General features: G+C 45.1%; 1 protein-coding gene across 1 annotated transcript; it reads left to right on the top strand.

The window, feature by feature from the left end:
• The first annotated feature begins 4,779 nt into the window (after positions 1–4,779).
• Positions 4,780–14,388, top strand: LOC125759653 (endothelin-converting enzyme homolog). Its single transcript, XM_049418677.1, has 6 exons — positions 4,780–4,846; positions 5,618–5,748; positions 9,133–9,198; positions 10,335–10,430; positions 12,022–12,089; positions 14,205–14,388. Exons 1-6 carry the CDS (start codon positions 4,810–4,812, stop codon positions 14,308–14,310), a joined length of 504 nt encoding a protein of 167 aa, XP_049274634.1. The 5' UTR covers positions 4,780–4,809; the 3' UTR covers positions 14,311–14,388.
• The last annotated feature ends 6,517 nt before the right edge of the window (positions 14,389–20,905 follow it).

Below are 20,905 nucleotides of genomic sequence, written 5' to 3' on the forward strand. Positions count from 1 at the left end.
CGCTCGCATTCAAAACAGAACCAGCTAAAAGAAAATTATGTATCTCGATAGATGATGTCCAAATTTATTGTATGGCACGTTTGTTGACATGAATTTAACAACTCCAGTTGAAAAAAAAAAGGTTCACGCAGTAGTATCTCAAGAAGCGTTTGCACAACTGGCGGCCTTTATATATTATTCTGGCAACAGTGGGCGTCTGTTTTCCTTGTTAGCGCTCTTGTCTACCTCGCCATGGATGATCGTACAGAGGAAAAAGTGACAATCGGAAGCCTTGTAGCGTACCATCTCTCTGGAAAACGAGGCAGACGCGGCGAGACGCGTGCAGGTTATCGTCCCATGGTCTAATTAATGTCCAGGTGTCCCTCTCAGACGACTGTACCCGGGGCTTCTTTTAGATGCGAAGCAGCTCTTTGACTAGCCTGTATAACGCTGTCCCTCCGTCCGCACAAACGCGAGGCAACGCGCTTCTCTCGGCGCAGGTGTTGGAGCGGTGCCATGTAGGTCACGCCGCAGCTGGGCGTTGACGTCACGCTCCCCTCGCACGCTTCCCTCGCAGGTGCGCGCGTACGTCACTCTCTCCCTCACCCGCCGGAGCGCCCGCAGCTGCTGGCTCCAACGCCCGCTCGCCTCCCGTGTCTGCGTTTCAAACAAACGTTTACACCAGTAAACGCTACGCCGAGTTTCGCTTAAAGCGGGGGACAGACGGTCCGATTTTCCATGCGATCCGACGGCCGACGCCGCGGTGGGGGAGAGGGAATGGTGGCTGTACGATGCTATGAAAGCTCACCATTCCGGTTTCCCCTCCGCCGTGTCGGACGTCGAATCGCATGAAAAATCGTACCGTCTGTCTCGCCCTTCAAACGAATCTTCCAGCGCTCACCGCAGCACCCGCGTTAGCGCCGTTCAATCCGTGACGCCACCCGTGCGCAACGCTGCTGCTTCGCATCCCATCAGGGTTCCCTTCGGGGAGATGGTCCATTTTTTTTCTCGGGCTGATTGCATACCGGCGTTCGCCTTTCCGCGCTCACTCGCGTCCATGCTCGCGTCTATGCGGGCGGCCATAACCATAACCCGTTCGCTTTGTTTACGAGAGTACACAAAAAATAAAGTTTAAATGCTTTTCTTACGCTGCTTACGACTAATGAAATTTATTTTTATGTGAGCCCAAGTGACAGCGAAATAAGGAGTTGCCGATTTTTTTTTTTTACCACTTCATAAATGCTGGCGCCCACTGGTTTCGAGGCTATATATACTCTTTTACCGCCGTGAAAGAGTTCGTCGAACGCTGTTTCCAGAAAAGACCGCTTCTGAAAAAGAGATCGCTCTCTTTCGTGTGACAGCGAGTGGAACTCTTTGAAAAAGCCTTCTTGCTTAATTTTTAGTGTCCGTGTGACACGGGTATTGCATATGGCCACAGAAACTGCCAGCGCTCGAGTGCTACGCACACCACTCTGGGCATTGCAGGCGGCGCGAACCAAATGAAACGCCGACAGCCCCGTTATGACAAGCGAAAGCCAGCCGCAGTGCACGTGACAGCCCTGCATACGCACGAGCTCCGACTGAGGGGCCAGCACGCGTGACATAGGAAGAAAGCGAGGTTAGAGGACAATGGCTCGCGATATTGACAGACTGCGCGTTCGAAGTCTTTCATTCTCGTTCGCTCTATTTCGTCCTCGTTCGCTCATTAGTTACCATGACACCGACCACGCCAACGGCGGCGCCGTTCAACGCTGGAATGGGCGCCTAAGAGCTGCACTCTAGAAGAACCCGAGTCCGACCTAACTAAAAGGAGCAAGGCCTAGTCGTCAGACAGGCCTATTAGCTTCAGGTTTTCGATGAGTGCCTTTATGATGTCTGGGGAGGAGTCCGCCAGCCACTCCTGCAGGGTCGCACGTCTTAGTTCCTCAGCACATGTGAAACTCTTCCGGACGATTTCAATGACGTAGGACACATACCTGTAAAAGAAAGAAACAGAAGGTTTTTTTTTTACTGAAAGTAAAATTGTTATATGCTTGCGGATGACTTCCGGTAAAAATTAAGGCAAACGTTGCAGGGCAGAGGGTGTACTGTGTATGTGTACTGCTCCATGTGGCCGGGCAACATTTGACGACGCCTTCACTTCGTTGAAACACGTTCTGAATCCGCATTCCCTAATTTAAAGCTGAAAACGCCGGAAGTATGGCGTCTGAATGGCTGCTTTGTAATTCGAAGGTTGTGGGTTGGCATCGTGCCGACGAAAAGGGTGACTTTTCGTCCACTTTAATCTCTCTCGATTTAAGTGAAAATCATTACAATACAGTTCAGACACCACAAATAATGTCCCGTAATGCTTTCCCTGGCTTAATTGTGTTTCGGTTTCATTATGTTTGTATAATACAGAAAAACGAGCCCCTCAGACAATTCCCATATTTCTTACTTTATTTCATGTGCTCTATTAAGCGTAAGCCTAGTATAGGCATGTTTGCAGTTCTGCCTATATTCACTGAAGTAAATGGGAGCTTTGGATTATACGTGAGACTATAGTAGCGCGCGCTTTGCGTCCACGGATTTTGATCTACAGTCAAACTATAAGTTGTCTCTACTATAGCCGGTTACAACTTATCCAAAAATACAGGCTCCAACCATGGAGCCGTGGTACGCCTACCCGTCAGCTTTGTAAGAGAGTGATGTCAGCTGGTTTTAGATCAAAACGTAAGCGATTTCTTTGTGCTTACGTTTGTCCTAGATTAGTAGAGGATTATCGACTGTCATTCCTGTCTCGGATGCTTCATTTGGAGCAGTATTGGTCTCACAATCTCTCATGACGTTTGCCGGGACGTTCAAGTTTAGACCTGAAAAGCAACGACACAAGAGTGTCTCAGCATAGTAAAATCAATTACCCTGAGCACGAACAAGTGCTAAAAGTCACAAATGAAAGAACGTAATCCACCTCATACCACGATGCCATGGCGCATGACCAAAGCCTCAGAGATCAAGGGGCCTTTCGATGCCACGGCGCATAACGATGCTATGGTGTACTAGAATGGCGTAGTGTGCCGTCTTCGCAGCAAACCCATTGAAGAACTGTGGTCACTTTTGCGATGACGCCACCAACACGGCGCCACGATCGAACGGTGTGCTCAGCGCGCAAAATTTCAATCGGAATTGCGAAAATTTCTGCCGTTCTTGAGTGAAATGATCAAGTAACACGATTGAAACTAAATATATTTGCAATATTTAAACACTTGAACACATTTGGTTGCATTATTGCAATAAATAAATATGCTTCTGCGTCGTCTGAGGTTGCGCAATTCCTATCGCAGAGCAGCGTCCCGGATCGTCTGCATGCTTACTATTTTGATTGCAAAAGGCATAAAAAAGCACATCGCTGTTCATTCCATGCATATGTACGCCTGTCTAGCTTATCACAGTAATTTGAAGTTACTGCGTCGAAACACACGAGGAGGTCCGGAAGGCTAACATTAACAGCATCAGGTGAGTTGCACGAACAGCCTGCATTAACCAGGAGAGCAGTCGCAAGGTTGTGGACTAGAAAAATACAACGCTCAATGACGAATGCTACTCCATTTCTTTAGAGATTTTACTCCTCAAAGGGGCGCCAAAGCGCAGGAATGCAGCTAAATGCACCGCGATGTATTCGGGGTGTTGGATTTATCCTATGTGAATAAGCCCGTAATTCCAGTCAGGTCAGCAAAAACTTGAATGCATCAGGCTTCCTCAAACACTAAGTCTGCACGCGCACGAAAAAATTCGCTAACGCGTCATGAGAAGCAGAAGGGAACAATCAACAAGTTTCCCACGTGCACGCACGACCAGCGCGGCAACTACAACTACCGATCTCGGAGGCTTTGTATCTCAGCTTACCATAAATTACTTCAGGGGGCGGCGTCAGGTGGCGACACAGCAGTACGGTGTGCTCTGTCACCGCAAGCTGTCTTCGCAAAAAGAGCCACGTTTCCGGCGCCAGACGGCACACTACCCCATTCTAATACACCATAACGATGCCATGGCGCATCGCGAAAACCTCCGAGATCAAGGTGCCTTTCGATGCCACGGCGCATAACGAAAGCCTCCGAGATCATGGGGCCTTTCGTGGCTTTTCCGCTAGAAAAAGCCGCGAAAGGCCCCATGATCTCGGAGGCTTTCGTTATGGCAATACCGTATGTCCCGGCCCCTACCAAAACTCCACCAAAACGGCAGAGGGCAGCACAGGAAAGTCGAAAATGCCGATTGCATGCATTGCCTCTAAAATATGTATGCTTGTCGATGAACTGTGCTATATTACAACGTGTCTGTGCATAATTGTGAAACGTACTCGTATTTGTGTGTTTGTTGTTCCTTTTATTTACGTAGAAATAAAACTTCCCTTTACGAATGATTCATCTATGCAAATTCCCTTTGGGTTGGACAGCAGTGGCTATTTCAAGCACGCACAACTGTTTGAAATCGCGAAACTGAGAGAACCTAATTGAATGAGTCATCTATGCAAATTCTTTTTTGTTTGGACAGCAGTGGCTTCAAGCGGGGCTCTTGTTTTCGCTTAGGTTGCAACCGACCACAGAAAAGTATGTAAGGTAGCGAGCATTATTTGTTGAACATTTTGATGACTGGACCCAGCGTCTGCTGGACCTTTATTCAACAGAATAATATAACACGACTGAAAAGTTCTGTAATACTCATTAAAACCGCCCAGTAATCACTTCCTGCGCTGTACATCCCTTCTTATTGGAAAATCACGTCAAAAAACAGTAATTTGTGGTTCTTGTTTCTTCCCCTAGGGTTATAAACCTAGCGACTCTAGGACGGACTATGGCCCACGAGATGACCCACGGCTTTGGCGTTATAGGTATACAAATTTGCAGAAAGAAAAATATATGGTAAACCTGATAGGTAAATATGCTTCAGTAGCCAATCGGAAAAGAGACACTAAGGGCACAGCAACGTAAGAACCTGAAGTGAGCATATGCTACGCGCTGTAATAGAATGGGCGGCAACCTTTGATGACGTATCGCTTAGGTGAAGTATTGTATACTACAGTGCCATTTTGTGGTATACGAGGCATACCGTAAAATAGAAAAAATAAAGCTTGCAATGTTAGGATTATTCGAAAGAAATTAAAGTGAGCTTTGCACCTCATTGAAGACATAACTACCATGAGACATTCGCTTTAACACCGTTTGCTTTTCGCAGTAAAAAAGTTGAGTCTGAAAATGGTTAAGTATTCAATGTAAACAGGAGTGAAGTGAAAACTGTAATGGAATTATTAATTACTTAAGACACACGAAACTTGTGAAAGGAAATCGTGCTGGGTTAGACTAGGTGCCCTCTGATGGAAGCGTATGGAGTTTATAAAGTTGGTAACCTTATTTACTTGACGCAAAGGCTGTGCGAAAATACTAGTTTATAACGAACTACGCCAATAAATAACGATAACAACTTTGTTCTCATTTCGATTATATTTTATATTGCATATCTTCAGTTTGCGAAGTCGTTTTGGCTGACTAATGCACTATAAGTGGGTTACTCGCGATTACCGAATCCTTGTGTGACTTGGAAGTGCGCTATTTAAATAAATGTTTAAGAGCTGTCTCCATTTAAGAGCTATCTCCTTCTTCAGGAAGGAAGTATGACGGCAGCGGCAAACACGTGAACTGGTGGACGGACTATGCGACGAGTAAGTTTGAGGAGAAAAGGGAGTGTTTCTTGGACCAATACGGAAGCATCTTCGACAACTTGACGGACAACTGGGTGAGATTTCTCGACACACCGATGAAACGACTTCATACGTGTGCGTTCGAATTGTTACAGTCGTCGGTGACAATAACAACATGGCCGCTAGAGTGTGAGCATAGATTCGTTCACCCTCGTGGCATGAATTATCTTTATTTGAGCCTGCGGTTAGCAGTTGTCGCGAAACTTCATTTCGCGAATATTTTGGAATTCACTTAATCTTAGGCTGGTTAGGTCAATGCATTTAGTATACGTTGAAGTGAATTGATTCCCCCAGAAACACAGCAACAACAAAACAAACTCAACAGCAATTTTCTATGGCCGATGAATGAACGTCTAAGTCCGTTGTTGTTTTGTATGCGAATGACACTGTGGCAGCGTGAAAGCCATAAACTTTGCCTTTGAGTTACATTGACATGAGGGATTAGTATGTGAAAAATTAAGGCACCTTCACTCTAGTGGTGCCAAGCCTGAAGGAAGTGCGGAGCTGGGCAGCCTTCTTTGCTTCTCTTCGGTTTTAGGGGCGAAGCTCCTTAAGGCGGCACCCGTTTGTCCCTCGTAGTCGTAGTAGTCGTAGTGCGTAACCAGTCGTAACGCTAGTACCAGATCTTGACCTCCAAGGTGGTGCCGGTGGGAGATTTTTCCTGTGCGTTGTTGAACAATAAAAAATTCGCAGCGTGCGCGTTAACTAAAAGCCGAATTCTTCTGTCTCTCATTCCCCATTAGCAGCCATTGGCATGTTCCAGTAGGAAACGTTAGTAGAATTATAAGTGTAAGTGTTAGCTAAAAGCCGACTTCTTCTGTCTCTCATTACCATTAGCAGCCATTGTTTACCTCCAAGGTAGTGCCTGGTGAGATTTCTCCTGTGCGTGATTAAACAATAAAAATTTTGTTCAAAACGCCGTTGATTGATGAAATAAACCAACGAAAGACGCCAGATGTTTTGTAAAAACAAAACGAAAGAACGCCAGATGTTTCTAAAGCAAAACGAAAAGACGCCAGCTGCTTAACGAAAGACGCCAGATGTATTCTAAAGCAATGGTTTTCTAAACAATGAAAATTCACAGCGTACATGTAAAATTAAAGTGAGCTGCAAGTCGTCGTAACTCTCATCGAACCTTTAGTATAAACGCGCCCGATCTCACGTCGGTGATGATGTACTGGGCAGAATTCACGGAAGACTCACGGTTTACCGATGAACCTCCGCAGCTTCGCCCACTCATCATCATTCACTCCGTGGATATGCTGTGATTTTTTTTTCTTTCTTTCCTCCTCACTTTCGTTCCTTTTCTCTTTTACAATATTTTCTCTCTTCTTTTCTCTCTTTATTTCTATTTCTTCCCTTACTTCCTCTCTCTCGCTATTTCTCGCTTGCTTCCTCTTTTTGTCTATTTTTATATGTGGTTTTGCCTGCGTTGCGCCAAGGGACGACAGCATACGACAGTCCGAGTCCCTGAAGTGCTCCGCACTTGATATCATCATCAAGGTGCTCCAAGAACAAGAGGAAGAAGACTTCTCCTTGGCGCGAGCACGCGCTCAATACGCTACATATGAAAATGCTATGCAAGATTTTATTTTCGATTCACGGGCGCCGCCATCTTGGACTGATAAGCGATTGTTTTGCCGGTTTTCCACGCCGTAATATGAAATGACCATGGTCATTAAACGTTGACTGTACCGGCCCAGGTGTTTTCGTGGGTGCTAGTTCACCGTAGCACTGTTTGTTTATTTGACACGGATACAAAACTGCAATGTTATCAGTTCGAGATGGCGGCGCTTGAGAGCGTCTGGAAAATGGTGTATAAACCCTTTCGCTGTTTACAAACACAGCTGCTGGACGGCTTCCGGTTTTGTGCGCCGGCACAGCGTAGTAGCGTTGGCGAGGAACAATAGGCTTGGCGAGTAACCGGCACATTTTCAACACTTTTCTCCCTGTGCCTGGCCAAATATTTTAAATATATATTCTTTGAAGCTGCACACAGCACAATATAAGAGCTAATTTTTCACTTTATGCGCCTTCCATTTATCTCAAAGCGGAAAAAGAGCCTTTTCTTACTCTGGCACCACTTAAAAAACACGCTTTCTGCTTCAGCGTTAGTGAGTGGTAATTGAAGTGACCGGAAGTTTCTTGGGGTGCAATACGTGCTGCTGCTATCGCAATCTTGAAACCAACCAGCGTTACGCCAAGCTACATGAGAGACGACAGCATACAACAGCATACGACAGCCCGGGCCCATAAAGTGCTCCGGATACATTTTAGGGGCGAAGCTCCTTAAAGCGGCACCCGTTCGTCCCTCGTAGTGCGTAACCAGTCGTAACGCTAGTACCAGATCTTGACCTCCAAGGTGGTGCCGGTGGGAGATTTCTCCTGTGCGTTGTTGAACAATAAAAAATTCGCAGCGTGCGCGTTAACTAAAAGCCGAATTCTTCTGTCTCTCATTCCCCATTAGCAGCCATTGGCATGTTCCAGTAGGAAACGTTAGTAGAAGTAGAAGTGTCTAAAAGCCGACTTCTTCTGTCTCTCATTCCCATTAGCAGCCATTGTTTACCTCCAAAGTAGTGCCTGGTGAGATTTCTCCTGTGCGTGATTAAACAAATAAAAATTTTGTTCAAAACGCCGTTGATTGGTGAAATAAACCAACGAAAGACGCCAGATGTTTTCTAAAAGCAAAACGAAAAGACGCCAGATATTTCTAAAGCAAAACGAAAAGACGCCAGCTGCTTAACGAAAGACGCCAGATGTTTTCTTAAGCAATGGTTTTATAAACAATGAAAATTCACAGCGTACATATAAAATTAAAGTGAGCTGCAAGTCGTCATAACTATCATCGAACCTTTAGTATAAACGCGCCCGATCTCACGTCGGTGATGATGTACTGGGCAGAATTCACGGAAGATTCACGGTTTATTGATGTACCTCCGCAGCTTCGCCCACTCATCATAATTCACTTTGTGGATATGCTGTTTCAGTCTTACGAAACTTGATGGGTTACTTTGATTGGAGAACAATTGAAGATTTTCCACGCTGACGTTCATAGAAATGATTTAGAGCGCACGAACGAAGCTTATCGTAAAAAGTTATCTCAATTATTGGTCCAATTGATGAACTTGTTTGTAGATGCAGAATGAGAGTGACATACGTCTGCCGAAATGCGTGTAATTGTTAGTTCAAATACGCCAATAATAATATTACGAAATCTACATAGCTTCCTTGGGGAAATAGTTACTGTATATAGAGTGACACGTTGTTGTCGTGCCGATTATATGTTCACCGCCGTTCCTACAAACGTTAGTGTATGTCCAGAAGTGAGAATTGTGTAAGCATCTTTTTCTCTTTTTTTTGTGGGCCAACTTATTTCATCTATGAATTGCAAAACAAAAAATGTATCCCTTCTTTCGCAGGTTGACGGGGTAAGAACTATGGAAGAGAATATAGCTGACAATGGCGGGATGCGAGTGGCGTACCAGGTGAGCAGGCAGCTATTTTTCTTCAAAGTTTCCTTTAAGTTGGACTGTTTTCCTTCATTAGCTGAAACGTCACGACTTTTGAGAGTACCGCTCAAAACTACATCGCTTTTTAGAGGTGTGACTGCTGTCCCGCAGCTGGAGGATTTTCTGTCCATATCTTACGGTTAAGAAGGAACACACGTTAGTGACGTGCTATGGAGCGTGGTATACGACTAGATGCTGCAATGAAATATGTAAGCATACAGTACATAGGATGGTGCCAGCCAGCGCTGAACATCCTAACCAAAAAAGAATGAATGAATGAATGAATGAATGAATGAATGAATGAATGAATCAATCAATCAATCAATCAATCAATCAATCAATCAATCAATCAATCAACCAATCAATCAATCAATCAATCAATCAATCAATCAATCAATCAATCAATCAATCAATCAATCAATCAATCAATCAAAGAGTTTTATACATGACATGTTAATTACACGGCATGAAATATGCAGATGATGGTCCCAAAGTACTAGAATGGAATGGGACCCTCGTTGGGAGAAGTTGTGTCCTGCGGTGGACATCAACAGGTTGTTGATATCTCCATGGCGGCACGATTGTCCTTCTTGTGCATCTACAGGGACCCATGTCTTGAGCCAGCTGACACAATCCTGGGCCTGCAGTTGTTCAATGTAACACATCGCCGTCACCAAGGTGTTCTTGAACCGCGGAACACACTCAATATGAGAAAGAAAGACGGGAGACACAGTCATCGATTATTTTCGTTATATCTTTCATATTTCGCTGTTCAAGATCATCCTACCTATTAACCAAGTAACCTAGTCGAGCATCATCGTTATTGCTGATTGATGTCGATCCGAGGACTATTCTCTATTCAAAAATGTCTAGGTATACCTCCTTGCACTAAATGACACCGTGTCATGTCTGTGAACCTTCCCATTTTCTTAAACTGCTTGAAAACGTTAAGTAAATCTACTTTCAAAAAAGTTTCGTCGTCCATTCCTTGCATATAATACGTCGGGTCCAGCGCGAATGACGTTCATAGAATCCGGTATATACATTGTTGTGCGCTGTTTGAAACGGTAACCTCCACTCACTGTGTCTTCCTCATCGGCGTTCGTTTTCAGGCATACTTGAGACTTACGGAAGACAAACAAGAGGTGACGCTGCCGGGTCTCCAGAACTTCACGCAAGACCAGCTATTCTTTCTGTCGTTTGCTACAGTAAGTCGGCACTGTGATGTTCATAATGGTGCGTCGTTACGGGTTTCTCGCTTGGGGTCGGAGGTGGAAGATGCCTCTAGTAGTCGCAGCAACGTCGGCGGGATGGCATGGTTCACAACTAGTATTAGTAAGCCCTGCAATCTTGTTACTCTTACGTCACTACTTCAACAACGTTGGATTTCTATAGTTAATTAACGCAGCGCAGCATCAAATCGCTGTCAGCACATATATATATATAGCGCTGTCCATGGAAATGGGTCTTTCGCAGTATTGGGCATCCACTCACTATGCTCTGAATGGGTACTTCAAGATGATGCCAGTGTCTGAGCATTTTAGATGTTTTGCGTAGACGCTGAGGTAGCCTTGTTGGTAAAGAATATAAACAAAGGCTATAAACACCTCGGCTCGACAGTGAAACACAACGCTGTACGAGGAATTGCTCAATTGCATTGTAGGGGAAGCGAACGTGATCGTGACAAAATATGAAAAGGAATACAAATACTCGACAAGGGTAATCGGCCGCTTGGCGCAAGGTTACGAACGAGAAGAATGAAGCAACTGAAAGAGCGCCAACCCACAACTGTCAAGTGCGAGTTGGCGCTCTTTCTATCGTTTTTAGGGGCGAAGCTACTCTTAGTCTAACCTTGTCACGTCTCCGTTGTCCAGCGTAACCACCTTTGCAAACTGCCCACTACTTCGTCTTTGCAAACATCCCACTGCGATTCCATCACCGATCCATTACTTCACCGACCATAAAGCCGTTATAATGAAGGGGGAACGGAAGCCACCTTTGCAAACTGCCCACTACTTCGTCTTTGCAAACATCCCACTACGACCCATCACCGATCCATCACTTCACCGACCATAAAGCCGTTATAATGAAGGGAGAACGGAAGCCACGTCTAGCTACCACTTACGATTAATAAAATTTCTTGTATAAACATATACGGTGTTTGTCACCCCTTTTATGATGTACTGGGCTATCGCTTTGATTACTGCTGGGCGAAACCACTGAAGGTTTCACGGTGTAACCATGATTGCTTCAGGAGCTTCGCCCAAGCTCTTCATCATTCACCCGTGGATATGCTGTGAATTTTTTTTCTTCTCGGTCGTAGCCTTGTGGCACGTATTTCACGTAGCTATGCACCAACTAGCCCCATATAGCTGGTTGGTAGTCGGCCGCATGCCTCCATACAATGGCGCGCTCCTCTTGGTCCCAAAGCTTATGCTACACGAAGACACCATAAGATTCTTACCCCACTTGGACTTTATACGGAACATCACGACGACGCCTGCGCAAAATTTTCGCTTAGAGTATCCCTATAATTCTAGAGTACGCCGTAAATATATTTCCTTTATGAATTGCGCTCGCGCTTTTCATTGTTTTGCCGTGCGATTATAGGGGGGTCGACCTACATTCTAGTCAACCTACAATCGTGTATATACGGTATGCAGAAGGAATAACGCTTATTCAGAAGTCCTTACCTTACCGCGAGTTCTTTCCCGTCTTTTTCATCTTTTTGCCAAGCTCGCGAGAGCACCACATCGCAGCATTGTTCCGCACATGACAATTGTGTTTCTGTTTACGCAGGCATGGTGCGAAAGAGACGATGTTCCACTCTTGCCTCCTGGAGACCGGCACGCACGTACCAGATTCAGGTTAGAGTTCCTATTCCATTGCGTGGCTTAAATGTGGCACTAAAACTGACTTCCAGCACAGAAATATTAGTACTGCTGCCGTGTCTATACCGTATCGGCTGTAAATATGCCACAAGAATGAAGCCGCTAACTTTATCGTACGTTTTTCGGGCAACGCATGATAGCCCCGATATTTCAAGAACACCATGGAAAAAGTGCGAACACTGTCATGCTGTGTTACTGCATGACTAATGCATGGGCCCACTAGGATGTGGCGTCATCCCCACAACCTATCACGTACGTCACTGTAAAGCGAACCGCTGCCTACTTCCCTAATGTTTTCAGCATCATCACCACACACGCTCAGACATTATATATACATAGTTCCAGTAAAGTAAGTATATAGTTATATAGTGCAAATGAGGCGTAGACGAGAGGCACTGCACTTCGCGCTGTACTGGTACTACTGTACTCGGAGTAAAAGAAAGCAAGACGGCAAAGCCCGATGATTTCGAGTGAAGCTTACTAAAGCGTTGCTACAATATCATGTATCATGACAGAAAACCGAGCGAGCTGGCGGGTACTTGTCTTTCGGTATGCAAAACGCTTCACTGAGTTTTTCAAACAAAAACGGCAGATGGCCAGAAGGCGGTTACTGACACTCAACTAAGGTTCACTGAAAAGGGTAACGTATAAGAGTACAGAAAAACCCGCCATTGTGGTTACGGCGCTCGAATGTTGACCCGAAGGGCGTAGGATATCGAATCCCGGCCGCGGCGGCCGAATTTCGATGGATGCAAAATGCTACAGAAGCCCGTGTGCTTCGATTTAGGCGTACATTAAAGAACCGCCAGGTGGTCGAAAAATCCGGAACCCTCAACTACGGCGTCCCTCATAATCATATTTTGGGCCGCAAAACACCAACAACTATTATTATTGAGCGCACGAGAAAGGTGGGAATGCTTATCATGAAAGAAGAATGTGTTGGTAGAGATGGGAAATCTTATCGGGACGTGCGCGCTCTTTATTACAGCGCTAGCCATAAGGGTCTAGGTATGCGCTTTACCTTAAATTACCTCGGCAGTTCGGAACCGTACACGACGCGCTAGGCATAGCAAACTCCGTCTACAATAAATCGAATAACTTCAGGGGTTTTACATGTTTAAACCGCGACATTATTCGGAGGTGCGTCGTAGTGAGGTGCTTCGGATTAATTTTGCCCACGTGGAGTACATGACGTAACCTAAATCTAGGTACACGCATGCTTTTGCCTTTCACACACCTGTTGAAGTCCGGCCACCATAGCTGGTGATTCAGGAAAGCTTTCGTTCAAGCTAGCTGATTATACATATACGCCAAACATCTAGGCGCGAAGAAGACAACGATAACGAACTGCCACAGGGTGGTATTCTGGACATCGCAAAGTTCCGCCTTGTTGAAAAATTCCGCCATTGGTCAACCCTGACTGGCCCAGAGGGCTTCTAAGGCCTCTGTGATTGGCTTAGGATACCATCATTACGAAATTTGACAGTATGGCGTATTTTGACAGTGTCCAAATAGTACTCAAACTTGTCCTCTTGTTGATGATTGTGATGATAATAACCAACATCACTGGCTCACATGCGGTCAGCGGGATGACCAATAAACGAATAAATTTCTAGAAACAATGGCGACATGTGAATTTTATAGCTATAGTAAAATTTTAGAATAATATATGAAATAATAATGGCAATTTCTACACTGTCCTTTGCCCTCTTCGCACCTACTTGTTTGCACATGTAGGGTAATTTGCCGGCACCGTGGTGGTCAGCAGCATAACGACATACCTGGACGAGTACAGTTGTGAATTAAGAACTTGTGTGGCACCCTGACTTGCCAGTTAAGGCAATGAACTCTTAACAGCTTGAATAAACCAGTTTCTCGTGAATATGGCCTGCAGAAACCTTTTTATTCTCGTGTCGCATCACTGTTAACGGGAACCAACGCCTTCTACAATCTAGGCGTAGCGTACACTTTTATGCTAAATAAATTCACGCACAAGTTGAAGAGAGATCCGCGCAGCGAGCCCGGAGTTTCTTTATTTGTCAGTCATATGACCCAATTTTTGATAACGAGTGTTCTTTTGTTCGATTGCAGAGTGAATGTGCCCCTGCAGAACATGGAAGAATTCGCTTCCGCCTTCCGCTGTCCACGAGGCTCCGCCATGCGACTTTCGGACGGGGACAGATGCATAATGTGGTGATGCCCGGAAAATACGCATCACGCATATAGAATAAGAAAAAAAAAATGCTTTTCATTTCACTGTCCCGGCTTGTCGTGCGCTTGCACTGTTGACGTTGTTGTCCTCTGAGCATTTACATACCCAATGCAGGGGATTGACCGAGTAGTCGTTGAATTTTTCCATTATTTTTTTTTTGTAGCGCATCATTCCTTGATGCTATAGATAATGTATTAATTTGTAGTGTCAATTATTAATATTGAAATACTTAAAGCCAGCCGAATTTAGGAAGCTTATCTTCTAGTCGCCATGAATAATTCTTCAATGGCGAAGAAAACATCCCTGTGGCTCTATCACAAAGTATTGGCCCCAAAAGAAATAACCGGTTCAGGTAATTCCAGGTCCAGTTTAGAAGCGGTACTAGTAATCTTTTCCTCACTGTATTGAACCGGCGACAGGATAGAAAGAAGCGACCAATCGTTTACTCCTCATTATAGAAGAGGCCCAGAGGCGAAAGCACTAAACCTGATCTACGCAAGTAGAAATTGAGGGAGGTAGCGCGGCAACGAAATTTCGCTTGGACTGCTTGTGCATTCAAGAAGAATGAAGCCTGTGGTGGTAATCACGACACCCACTATTTTTATAAATTGTCAAATTCTGCCTGTGTGAAGAATAGTTTATCAGTGGGCTCACAAATGCCTCAAAGAACTGTCTAGCGTGCCGCAATTGAGTACGGTAAATCGTGACAGACTCTACGGTTGCTATTGATTTTGTCTAAGGTTCCTTAACTTTTTTTGATTTTGCTATTTTGACGACACAAGCATGACGTCTTTTTGTCGACACGGTTTAACCTAACTGAACTTTGGACAGACTTAGCCGCATGTTTTCCTTTTTTCCTCGTGTACTTCTTGCTTCTGTTTTTCAAATAAAAATTTCAATTTTGAACTGCTCCTCGGGACCTAACTATTGGGTACTTCCTGTTAATGGGTATGTGCTATAAATGCTGAACACCGTCAGCATCGCCAAGCAGCACTGTAGTGGTTACACGAAGCGAGCTTACGATGCAATTAGCAAGGGCTTGACGCCATTTGTTATACTAATACCTTCCTACAGTGATCCATTTATTTATTAAACCATATGCCCAGTGTCCTACATATAGGACGCTTCTTTTTGATGCACTCGAACGCCGCTATTTCTTTAGCTGATGACTAGCGCCACCTACAGCACATCAAGCAGGCCTCATTGAGGCCTGCTTGTCATATCAGCTAAAGAAATAGCGATGTTCGAGTGCATCAAAGAAGCCTCCTATATGTAGGACACTTGGCATATATGGGTTAAGGCTAAAGGCTTAGATGCCTCATGAAAAGCGAACATCGACCACCGCCGTCGGCGGCGTCGACAAGAATGATGCAGAAGATGATCACGTGATCAGGTCACCGTAACACAGATGACGTCACATAACAGGAAATTTCTGACATCGTCATTACGTTACATACAGCAAGGCCATATGATATTGCAGCTTGGCCGAAGTTCGGTCGATCACGGAGGCAGTGCAAAACCAGGTGAGGTGCGGAAAGCCTGCAATGCTTGCGATCTTGGAGGCAGTGCAAAACCAGGTTAGGTGCTGAAAGCTTTCGAAGGGTCGTGGGAAAATATCAATACATCGACTGACAAGAAAAATAAAAAGATGGCTTTCGCCTTCGAGTAGTCTAACGGAAACGCATAAGGGACCCCGTGAGATCGTATTTTTTTTTTTATTTCAGTACTCTCATTTCAGTACTCTCAGTGGTGTTACAAATTCCTAATGACAGTTTGATTCATGCTCGTCCGCCGCTGTCACGGCACACTTGTAGGTGTAGCGTTTAATTTACGTGTCTTCACTACAATAATGTGCAGAGCAACTTCTAAACACTGTTTCCCGTGCCGTGATTGTGGCCGAGATGGTAAAGCGTTCGGCTGAGAAACGAAAGGGCGCTGGCTCGAATCCCGCTCGCGGCCTCACTGAAAAAAGAAATGGAAAGCCATGCCGCAGTGACACGGTTACCGTGGCTAAAAGCCACTTCGTAAATCCAAAAACTGGTGGTTCAAATCGCACTGCCGGCTTTCCTCAGGATACAACGATGGCGTCATGGGTGTATCGAGGCTCGCACTGACACGCCCACAATTGGAGTTGTAAGCAACGCTTGCGACTGTGTACGCACCGACCCTTAAATGCAGCAGAGGTGCCTGCCGTGCCTCAAAAGAACTCTCTGGGTTTTTATTTTATTTTTCTTTTAATTGAAGTTCGGAGAACAAAAAAGAGGACCCCCGGTTCGCTGCACGGGAAGCTACCCTTGGTCCCGTGCAGCGCGTTGGGAATCCTCCAAGCGTCTTAAGCCTCGCCCACTGCGGCACAGAAGCGCCACCACGAAGCCCGGTTGTACCCACTTGATACCGCTGGGTGGGCGGCCGGCCCTTGGGATCGAACCCGGTACCTCCCGTAGTGGAAGCTGACGCCCAAGCGTTTCGCCACCGCTGCGGTGAGGGTACTGGTGAACAAAGCGCAAGATATAGGTTTCGTGAAAAATTGGCGAAATTTAAAAGAGTGGAATGAATGAAATAGAATTCAGGGTCACTCTAGGTTGCGGGTCCCTTTTTCCAGGAACCATCTAGCCGAAATCGCATCCGTTAACAAATCCGAGAGTTATAGCCTTACCTGTTTGGTAGAAATGCCCTCACCGGGATTCGAACCACCGCACTCTCGGTTACGAACTTAACGCCTTAGCTACTCGGCTACTGGAACGGCACGGCGAACGTGCTTATAAGTTGGTCTGTACATTATCGCGGCCCCTAATCCTAAAGGTTTAACGCTACGATTGTTTGTCGAAGCCTCGGCACAGGTACCACTTCAAAATATTATTGATGTCATTCATCATAAAGGCTATAGCCTCTGTGAATTTCGTCTTTCTCGTTTTTTCAGTATCGTTGCAATTTTATGAAACGAGTCATTGAAGCATTTTCGACCAAAAGGCAGGCCTAGCCTTACGTTTTGATGAGAATGAACCGTCGCAACTATTTTAATTACATTTAGCAATACTTTGCCAAGTCGATAATCTATATATTAGCTAAGCCTATAACTTTGCTTTCTTGGTTGAAAATGCGCTCACACCATATATTTCATCAAACTTCGAGAAGACTGATAAATTCAAAGAAAGACATTTACACAGGCTATAGGCTTGACGTTCACTTTGAAAATGGTCTCAAAATCGAACTCATTACAATGCGACGAAACTATGAAAAATCGAAAAATCTAGATTTCTATAGGCTGTAGGCTTACTATTTCGTCCGAAGAAACCCTAAAATTGGCAAAGAAATCGTGCAGCACCAACAAAGCAGGTCTACAAGAGAAACGCTAAGATGGTACAAGCGCTAACTTTGCACAGAATGCTGTGTTTAAAAAAAAAATCGTGACGTATATGGGCGTACGCACATCATCCAAAAATCAGACGAGATCAATCACGAAATCAACTTCGTCCTTCAGTTGGGATAGTCACGGCGTACATACTGTACATGCATATAGGTAAAAAATATGCTACAATAATCTAGCGTTCCAAGTTATCACGCGGCCCATACGGAAACGTAGTGTTATGGAAAAGAACCAGCAAGCGCGTGAACTTAAACTGGGTGTTACGAACTAATCTTTTGTGCAATTCCTTTTCATTGTAAACAGTGTGAATGCGCTGCTCTTTTCCATACCACGACATTTTTTCAACGGATGCGTGGTAAGCTGTAATGTACTGAGGCATACTTCCTTAAAGAATGAAGTATAGTCTTTTCGGTACGCCATCACTCTCACGGCGCACATTGTGCGTGTTGGGCTTGCGGCATCCCGTCCGTATTCAAACCAAGGCTCAAGCAGACTTCACATAACAAGGGAGGTTAATTTATTTAACGCTCACTGGTCAGCACGACGACTGAAGGCGCGCAAGGCAGGCAGGCAGGAAGCGAGAAGCAGGCGAACAGGAACTCCAGGAAGCGTGTGGTTCTTCTTGGAGCCAGGCGATCCTTTCTCTGGGACACGCGTAGGCGGCAACATTTGAAGAACACGGGATGGGTCATGCGCATAGCTAGTGCCCATCACGTGGTGCTATAAAGCCAGCCAGTGAGGGCGTGGCTCCTGCAACATATATATGTCGAATTTTATGTTCAGTTTAAAGGAGCGCTCATCCTGTATCTTTGTGCCTCATCTAGTCCTTTTTCGTTCGCGCTCAAGAATTTATTTGTTACAAACAAGGTAGACAGTTCGGACATTCTTCAGCCCTGAGTGCGATTTCTTTGAAATGCGACGAAACTCTCAAAAATGGAGCATGTAAAATTTTCCAAAGGCTATAAACTTCTCCTTTCAGTCCAAAATTTCCACAAAACATATTCCATCATATCGCGACGAAACTCTCAAAAATCCCGAAATTAAAGATTGCAGGACGCTATATTCTTACCGTTCTGGTCACAAATGACACCACATTTTATTCATGAAGCTCTGAATTTGCGTTACAATGGACACGAAAGCGCAGCGGTAAATTTACACGTATGCACTGCAATAATGTGCAGAGCAACTTCTAAACAATATTTCCCGTGCCGTGATTGTGGCCGAGATGGTAGAGCGTTTGGATCAGAAACGAAAGGGCGCTGGTTCGAATCCCGCTCGCGGCCTCACTGAAAAAAGAAATGGAAAGCCATGCCGCAGTGACGCGGTTACCGTGTCTAAAAGCCACTTCGTAAATAACAAAAAGTGGTGGTTCAAATTGCACTGCCGGCATTCCTCAGGATACAAGGATGGCGTCATGGGTGTATCGAGGCTCGCACTGACAGGCCCACAATTGGAGTTGTAACCAACGCTTGCGACTGTGTACGCACCGACCCTTAAATGCAGTAGAGGTGCCTGCCGTGCCTCAAAAGAACTCTCTGGGTTTTTATTTTATTTTTCTTTTAATTGAAGTTCGGAGAACAAAAAAGAGGACCCCCGGTTCGCTGCACGGGAAGCTACCCTTGGTCCCGTGCAGCGCGTTGGGAATCCTCCAAGCGTCTTAAGCCTCGCCCACTGCGGCACAGAAGCGCCACCACGAAGCCCGGTTGTACCCACTTGATACCGCTGGGTGGGCGGCCGGCCCTTGGGATCGAACCCGGTACCTCCCGTAGTGGAAGCTGACGCCCAAGCGTTTCGCCACCGCTGCGGTGAGGGTACTGGTGAACAAAGTGCAAGATATAGGTTTCGTGAAAAAGTGGCGAAATTTAAAAGAGTGGAATGAATGAAATAAACTTCCGGGTCACTCTAGGTTGCGGGTCCCTTATTCCAGGAACCATCTAGCCGAAATCGCATTCATTAACAAATCCGAGAGTTATAGCCTTACCTGTTTGGTAGCAATGCCCTCACCGGGATTCGAACCACCGCCCTCTCGGTTACGAACTTAACGCCTTAGCCACTCGGCTACAGGAACGGCACGGCGAACGTGCTTATAAGTTGGTCTGTACATTATCGCGGCCCCTAATCCTAAAGGTTTAACGCTACGATTGTTTGTCCAAGCCTCGGCACAGGTACCACTTCAAAATATTATTGATGTCATTCATCATAAAGGCTATAGCCTCTGTGAATTTCGTCTTTCTCGTTTTTTCAGTATCGTTGCAATCTTATGAAACGAGTCATTGAAGCATTTTCGACCAAAAGGCAGGCCTAGCCTCACGTTTTGATGAGAATGAACCGTCGCAACTATTTTAATTACATTTAGCAATACTTTGCCAAGTCGATAAGCTATATATTAGCTAAGCCTATAACTTTGCTTTCTTGGTTGAAAATGCGCTCACACCATATATTTCATCAAACTGAAAGAAGACTGATAAATTCAAAGAAAGACATTTACACAGGCTATAGGCTTGACGTTCAGTTTGAAAATGGTCTCAAAATCGAACTCATTACAATGCGACGAAACTATGAAAAATCGAAAAATCTAGATTTCTATAGGCTGTAGGCTTACTATTTCGTCCGAAGAAACCCTAAAATTGGCAAAGAAATCGTGCAGCACCAACAAAGCAGGTCTACAAGAGAAACGCTAAGATGGTACAAGCGCTAACTTTGCACAGAATGCTGTGTTTTAAAAAAAAATCGTGACGTATATGGGCGTACGCACATAATCCAAAAATCAGACGAGATCAATCACGAAATCAACTTCGTCCTTCAGTTGGGATAGTCACGGCGTACATACTGTCCATGCATATAGGTAAAAAATATGCTACAATAATCTAGCGTTCCAAGTTATCACGCGGCCCATACGGAAACGTAGTGTTATGGAAAAGAAACAGCAAGCGCGTGAACTTAAACTGGGTGTTACGAACTAATCTTTTGTGCAATTCCTTTTCATTGTAAACAGTGTGAATGCGCTGCTCTTTTCCATACAACGACATTTTTTCAACGGATGCGTGGTAAGCTGTAATGCACTGAGGCATACTTCCTTAAAGAATGAAGTATAGTCTTTTCGGTACGCCATCACTCTCACGGCGCACATTGTGCGTGTTGGGCTTGCGGTATCCCGTCCGTATTCAAACCAAGGCTCAAGCAGACTTCACATAACAAGGGAGGTTAATTTAT

The sequence above is a fragment of the Rhipicephalus sanguineus genome, chromosome 8 (genome assembly GCF_013339695.2).
Source record: "Rhipicephalus sanguineus isolate Rsan-2018 chromosome 8, BIME_Rsan_1.4, whole genome shotgun sequence".
In the NCBI taxonomy this organism is placed as follows: domain Eukaryota; kingdom Metazoa; phylum Arthropoda; class Arachnida; order Ixodida; family Ixodidae; genus Rhipicephalus; species Rhipicephalus sanguineus.